The sequence below is a fragment of the Talpa europaea genome (assembly GCF_964194135.1).
Source record: "Talpa europaea genome assembly, chromosome: 11".
NCBI classification, from domain to species: domain Eukaryota; kingdom Metazoa; phylum Chordata; class Mammalia; order Eulipotyphla; family Talpidae; genus Talpa; species Talpa europaea.
Window position 1 is genome coordinate 69,243,671 of NC_140078.1, and position 7,003 is coordinate 69,250,673.

Sequence of the window (7,003 nt, forward strand, 5' to 3'; positions counted from 1 at the left end):
AGGATCCCTCAATGCTGGCCACCCCCCAGACCCACTGTCCACCTCCCTGCCACGCCCTGCCTCGCCTGATGCCCTGAGCTATTCCCCAGCATCACTGGGTGTGGCCAGCATGGCTGCTGTGGAGCAGGAGTGGAAGGAGGCTGCTTAATGGGGGATTGGAGATGCTAAGAGGAATGTTGAGAGAAGTGAGGTGGGGGATGAACTTTGGAGGTTGAAGCTACTCTACTTCCTTGTCCAGGTGGGTCATAAGCCTTAGCTGGTCCAGACACTCTGGCCTGCCGAGGGAATCCCCCAAGGGGCGGGTTAGTTCACTTGAATTGCCTGGCCCCAGAGCCCTCCCCTCTCCGGATTGTTCTTGCTCCAGAACAAAGCCAGGGTGGACACTTGATCCCTGCATGTGTGGGGCGGTGGGGGGGGGTAGCTGGCTAAGCCCCCGGCCCTTTGATTGGGCAGCTGTCATGAGAGAGAGACAGCTGGGGGGGAGGGGCAGGAAGGGGCAGCTACCATCGCTTACACAGCTGTCACCCCCCCCTCCGCCCCCTTCAGCCTGAGTGGCAAGAAGCCAGGGACAGAAGGAGTGGGCACTGCATCTGGGGAGGGGAGCTGGGAAGCAGGAGGGAACGTTCGAGGTCAGAGGCCTGGTCTGAGCTTGGTATGTTCTGCCAGGGAGCCCTGCTGACCAGACGGGGCTGGGCACCCCCAGAGGTGAGCTGGAGGTCAGTGTGGTATGTCTCATTACTGCCGTGTGGGCAGCCCAGCAGGGACTCAGGACCCACCAGGCTGGGGCAGCAAATGACTCCCCAGAGCCCTAGTGAAGGCTAATAAGACTGCTTATCCTCAGGACAACTTAGGTGAATAATTTGGGATATGTGTCAGCACCCCTTGATTCCACCTAAAGATAGCAGAGACCTTGAGGATCCCTCAGAACAGGAAGGACACAAAGGACATCTCTCCCCCCTCCCCTGCACACAGTCATAGAACAGGTGGGTAAACTGAGGTCCAAGTCATGTGAGTGCCTAACTAAGGCGACCCACTGAATTTGGGGGAGTGGGGCTTTGCTGCAGACCTAGGTATCTTTGTCAGGGCAGGAGCCCTAGTTCTGGCCACATTCCAGTCCTTCTGCCCTATTTTTCCTGGAGCTTTATACTTATAAGAAGTGATGTGGAAATGGTATGGGAACAATGTCAGGTCTCCCAATAGTTACCACCACAAAGGTCCGTGAGCCCCCAAAAATTCTGGAGCTTAAGACCATGGCTCTGGACAAGCTGTCTGCTAGCTAGGCAAAGGTCTCAGAAATGACTAAAACCTGGTCCTCACCTTTGAAGATCCCCCACTCTAGGAAAAGGACTGACAGGCCCAGGAGCAGCAGGAAAGGGGAGGCAGATTGGGGCTATGACAGAGAGCCCCAAGCTAGCAGGCAGGACCCAGCTAGTGCCACCGAGCCCCACCTCTCTGTGACCTTGGGCAGGTTACAGACCCTCTCAAGGCATCAGGTTCCCCTTTAGTAAATTGAACTGTTCCGCTAACCAGTGTGTTCCAAGCACCTTCTCTGGCTTGGCTTGGGATGGCGCGCCAGGGACACAAGGAGAAGGAGGCTGCCTTGGCTCCTGCTCTAAGGGGCTCCCGGGCTTGGCTGTCCAGGGAGACAGAAACCAAGCACGTCATCACAAGTGCTTTGATGGGGGAAGTGCAGGCAGCTGGGGGAATGTTATTTGCAAGGGCAGCCAGCGTGAGACTGGCCAGGATGTTGAGAGAGCACAGTGCATACACCGTCAACCTCTGACCTCTGGAGGTTCTATGGACAGAACTTGAATAGAGGAGCAGGTGCCTGGGTTGGCAACAATTTTCAGGTGCTTGGAAGGGAGACAGGGTTGTCACCTCCATTATATAAGATGAAGAAACAGAACCTCATGCCACAGTGGCTTGCTCAGGTTTCCTGAGCAAGAAGCAGACTGCGACACACCCCCTTCCCACTCCATGCCCAAGTCTAATTCGCCAGGGGCTTCAGAAGAGGGCACTGGATAGAGCTCCATGCCCTTGATCCTTATGTGAGGATACAGCAGGGGGCTGAGGAGGAAGGTGCCCAGAGGTTTCTAGAGTGCTCTGGGCCCAGAACGCTCATCCTTCACTCCCACACCCTGCGGGCAGGAGGAATTTGCAGGGTTAGGACTCAATCTTGGCTCAGACTTGGCACCAGCTTTCTGGTCCCCCAGTGAGCTCCTCATCAAGGCTGAGCCTTGGTGGCTGACAGCCTTTGGAGGAGAGGGATTTCCACGCAGGATTAAGGTTCAGGATTAAGTAGGGGCATGAAATAGGGTCGGGTGGGGAGGGCTGGCGGCTGGGCTAATCCTAGCAGCTAATCTCTGGCTCCTCCTTCCTTCATCAGTTAAACGCCTTGACATTCCCCAGCCCCCCAAATTCCTTTCTTACCCATCACCCGGTCCCAGAGGGAAGTATTTTCTCTATTTTATGGGTAAAGAAATTGAGACTCAGAGCCCAAATGACTTGTTTCTGGTACAGTAGAAAGTGCCCCAGGCTGGGAATGTGGCCAGTCTGGACACTTCTTACCTCCTCAGCACTTAGGAGCCGGCTGGGAACACCATTATGCAGACCTGATCCCCTGACACCCGTTCCCTGACACCCGTTCCCTACGCTGTAATGCCAAGTGATTCCTGCTTGGAGCTGTCTGCAGGGAGCTTTGGCTCCAGTGACCTTTAGTGCCTCTAAAGGTGGGGTGCCCAGACCACCCCCAAAAGCCTTTGCCAGGCAGAGGGAAGCAGGAGCAAGAGGGCCCCTTCTAGAGCCTCACCATCCTCACTTCTTTCCTCCTTTCAACACCCGCCCCCCCCCCGCCCCCAGGGCTGCTGTATCTTTCTCTCTAGTCAGTGGGGCTTTGGCCCCTGGACACAAGTGACTCTTGTTTGAAGTAACCTTTCAACCTTAACTAAACCTTCAAGGCCCCCATTTTTAAGAGGTGAGAGAGGGGTCTCCTCCTCTTTGGATTTCCTTAGGCCACTGCAGCACGAGTTCGATCCCTGGCCAGGGAGTACCCACATGGTGCAGCAGATCTCCCCTAGTTAATTCTACTAATATGGGGGGAAGGGAAGAATACTCGTGGAGATTGGGTTCCCCCTCACATATGCGCTTCTCTCATTTTAATACTCGTAACTCTATAGGGTTTGGAACTTGTGTCCCCTTCTCACACATGGAGAAGCTGAGCATCAGCTGGGTTAAATGAGCTGCCCGGGGTCACGCAGCTCGAGAGCCGCACACAAGCAGGCTGGCTAGCAGGGCATTTGAAGCTTGGGCTCCACTCTGTCTTCCTTTTCTGAGGGTTTGGCCAGCCCAGCTCTGGGGGCCCCACATCAGGGCAGGGAACACAAAAGAGAGCTGGGTTCCTTCCTAACCCCTTTCCCGCCACCCCACCAGGGCCAGCCAGGCTGCAGTGTGGACACACTCCCAGGCCGCTGTGGCCCCAGCCCCGCCTGACAAGATGAGCGGCTCAGATGCGGGGCTGGAGGAGGAGCCAGAGCTCAGCATCACCCTCACGCTGCGGATGCTGATGCATGGGAAGGTGCGTGGTGGGGTGGGGGGTGGGGTTCCCCTGTGGCTTGGGAGGGGGCAGAGGGCAAGGTGAGGTAAGGCCTGGCCAGCTTGAATTTGATCTCAAGTGGAGCCTCCAGCTTGGCTGAGGGGATCCCTGCACATGGAATATTGGCACCCCCTGACTTTACTCTTATCTTGCTTGCAGGAGGTTGGCAGCATAATTGGGAAGGTAGGTGCCCAGTTTTGTCCTGTGTGTCCCCTTAACCTGAGGCCAGGAGAGGAGACAATGGCTGCTCAAGCTAAAAGTGATTCTATTTTGTCTCCCACAGAAAGGAGAGACTGTAAAGCGAATCCGGGAGCAGGTGAGGATGGAGTTTGGGGGAGGAATCCAGGACACCTGATTTGCACGGTAGCGGAGGAGATCCCTGCCCCATCTTCTCTCTGAACCCATCTGAGTGCCCCAGAGGGAGGTGCTCTCCTACCTTGGCTAGGGTCTGGTGAGTGGGTGGGCAGACAGGCTCCTGGTGAGGAAGCAGAGCCCTAGCCCCGCTGCCCAGCTCTTGTCCTGTGCTCACAGAGCAGTGCCCGGATCACCATCTCTGAGGGCTCCTGCCCCGAGCGCATCACCACCATCACTGGGTCAACGGCAGCCGTCTTCCACGCGGTCTCCATGATCGCCTTCAAGTTGGACGAGGTCTGTGCTGGCCCCGGGTGGGGGAGACCAAGGGAGGTTCTTGGGAGGAACAGGCCTCTGGGTGGGGGGGAGGCCAAGCCCAGGCAGTGTTCTCTTTTTGAAGTGGGACTTGGGGCAGGGTTCCCCCTTCATCCCTTATCAGAAAGGGGGAGCAGCAGGGATGTGCATAGCCAACTCACAGTTTTCTTGCCCAGGACCTTTGTGCCGCTCCTGCAAATGGCGGGAATGTCTCCAGGCCTCCAGTGACCCTGCGCCTGGTTATCCCTGCCAGCCAGTGTGGCTCACTGATTGGGAAGGCCGGCACCAAGATCAAAGAAATCCGAGAGGTGAGAAGAAGGGGACACCCTCCCAGGCAGCCCAATCCACCGCTGCTGAATGGGGTTCTGGGCTATGGCCTCTTTTCCTTTTGGGACCCCTGGGCCTGGGTAGCCCTTCTCTGGGATATGGGAGTAGCCAGAAGTGGCCCCTGTTCTCTGCTTGCAGACTACTGGTGCTCAGGTGCAGGTGGCAGGGGATCTGCTCCCCAACTCCACAGAGCGTGCTGTCACTGTGTCTGGGGTGCCTGATGCCATCATCCTGTGTGTGCGCCAGATCTGTGCTGTTATCCTGGAGGTACCACCCTAGGGAAGGGAGGGAGGGCGCAGGCGATGGTCCCTGAGCCTGCCTCGGACACACCCTAAGCCCTACACATGATGCCAGGTGGGGGCAGGCGGGGGCTACAGGGATGCATTAAGAGCTCCAGCATGTTGGGATGTATTTACCTGTGCGTAACAGGGAAGGCCTTAAGGACATATGTCCTTTGTAGGGGGTGTCAGTAGGGCCTGAGAGGGTTCTGACAGAATCTCCCCACTTGTACCTTCCAGTCCCCACCCAAAGGAGCCACTATTCCATATCATCCAAGCCTCTCCTTAGGTACTGTCCTTCTCTCCACCAACCAGGTGAGGGGGACCAGAGGGCGGGGTGGGAAGCATTACTGGAGAAGAGATTGAGATGGGGGAGTGGGTGGAAGAAGGAATTGGGGGTCCATGAAAGTGGGTAGGAGTGAGTCTAGACAAACTGCCTGGATCTGTCACAGTAACCTGCTTTTCACCCACAGGGCTTCTCTGTCCAGGGTCAGTATGGGGCTGTGACTCCAGCTGAGGTGAGTGACCCACAGCCCAACAAGGCCCCTCCTGAACCACGCCTCCTCTGACTTCTGACCCTCCTTCTCTGGCGCAGGTCACCAAGCTTCAGCAGCTCTCAGGCCACGCCGTTCCCTTTGCCTCACCCAGCATGGTGCCAGGTGAGAGTCCTGCAGAAGGAGGCAGGGGCGGATCTCAAGGGGCTGGGCTGCCCCCCCTAGAATGGTAAGGAGGCAGGAAAGGCCCAGCACCATGCCTGATCCCTCTTCTCCCCACTCAGGACTGGATCCTGGCACACAGACCAGCTCACAGGAGTTCCTGGTTCCCAATGACGTAAGCAGGGAATGGGTGTTTGTGGGTGGGGAGATGCTACTTGGGGTCTGGGCCTCACCTCGGTTTGAATTCCGCCCTCCCCCCAGCTGATTGGCTGTGTGATCGGGCGCCAGGGCAGCAAGATCAGTGAGATCCGGCAGATGTCAGGGGCACATATCAAGATTGGGAACCAAGCGGAGGGCGCTGGTGAGCGGCACGTGACCATCACTGGTTCACCAGTCTCCATCGCCCTGGCCCAGTACCTCATCACTGCCTGGTGAGTATGGGGGAGCAGGCATGTTGCAGATCATGGGGTTTACACACCCAAGAAACTGCCAGGTGGGATGGGGAGAGCTGACCTCCTTTCTCTGTCTGGGTCTGTCTTCTGCTACCCCGATCCTGCCTAACTCGTTCCATGTTGCCCCATCTTCCCCCTCTGTCCCTCATGTCCTTGCCCATCCCTTTCTATTTTCCCTGGGTCTTCAGCCTCCCCTTTGATCCCCGCACCCCATGCTATATCCGCTTGTCCTGTCTTCCCAGCCTCACCTTTCTGCTTTCCCGTCTTCTCCCCAAACCCATCCATCCCCACGTCAGCGGTCTCCTCAATTTCTCTCTCCTATTTTTCATCTAATCTCACCCCTATATTTGCCCTCACTTTCCCCTCTCTCATCCCCCTCTTCCCTTTCATCTCCCCCCAATATCCCTCTTTCCAGTCTAGAAACGGCCAAGTCTACCTCTGGGGGGACGCCCGGCTCAGCCCCTGCAGACCTGCCTGCCCCCTTCTCACCGCCCCTGACTGCCCTGCCCACAGCTCCTCCAGGCCTGTTGGGCACACCCTATGCCATCTCCCTCTCCAACTTCATCGGCCTCAAGCCTGTGCCCTTCTTGGCTCTACCACCTGCCTCTCCAGGGCCGCCACCGGGCTTGGCTGCCTACACTGCCAAGATGGCAGCAGCTAATGGGAGCAAGAAATCTGAGCGGCAGAAATTCTCCCCCTACTGAGGCCAACTGAGGCACAGGCTTGGGGGGTGGGCAGGACCACCGGCCGGGGGCTGTCTCCACACTCTATCTGCCCAAGGAAACTCCACCCTGGGGTCCCAAATGCCGCTAATGCCCAGACGCATGGATGCACCTCCCTGCCCCTGTCCCAGTATGTGGGAGTTTCTTCTCTCAGAATTGGGGGAGTTTCTGGCCTAGTGTTCTGGGAGCCTTGGCCCCAGGGTAAGGGTTCCACCCCTTAGTTCTGTTCTTGAATGCAGGGAGCATCCTTAGTGCCCCTACTTTGGGGAGTCATTCATGCACTCCCCACCCCTTAGGGCTTCCCAGCCTA

The 7,003-nt window shown here is 57.2% G+C and overlaps 1 protein-coding gene across 3 annotated transcripts; it reads left to right on the forward strand.

Annotated features, from left to right (window-relative positions):
* Positions 1-3,478: 3,478 nt before the first annotated feature.
* PCBP4 (poly(rC) binding protein 4) lies at positions 3,479-6,675 on the forward strand (the record flags this gene model as incomplete). 3 transcript variants are annotated; one of them, XM_084247394.1, is made up of 12 exons in its annotated part: positions 3,479-3,574; positions 3,752-3,775; positions 3,876-3,908; positions 4,124-4,240; positions 4,435-4,566; positions 4,724-4,852; positions 5,104-5,178; positions 5,337-5,381; positions 5,459-5,522; positions 5,642-5,694; positions 5,781-5,950; positions 6,387-6,675. In XM_084247394.1, 12 exons carry the CDS (start codon positions 3,494-3,496, stop codon positions 6,673-6,675), a joined length of 1,212 nt encoding a protein of 403 aa, XP_084103520.1. The 3 variants fall into 3 exon arrangements, with proteins under 3 accessions (XP_084103520.1, XP_084103522.1, XP_084103521.1); XM_084247396.1 differs by having other exon boundaries at positions 3,494-3,574; positions 6,584-6,632; XM_084247395.1 differs by lacking the exon at positions 4,724-4,852 and having other exon boundaries at positions 3,494-3,574.
* Positions 6,676-7,003: the final 328 nt, after the last annotated feature.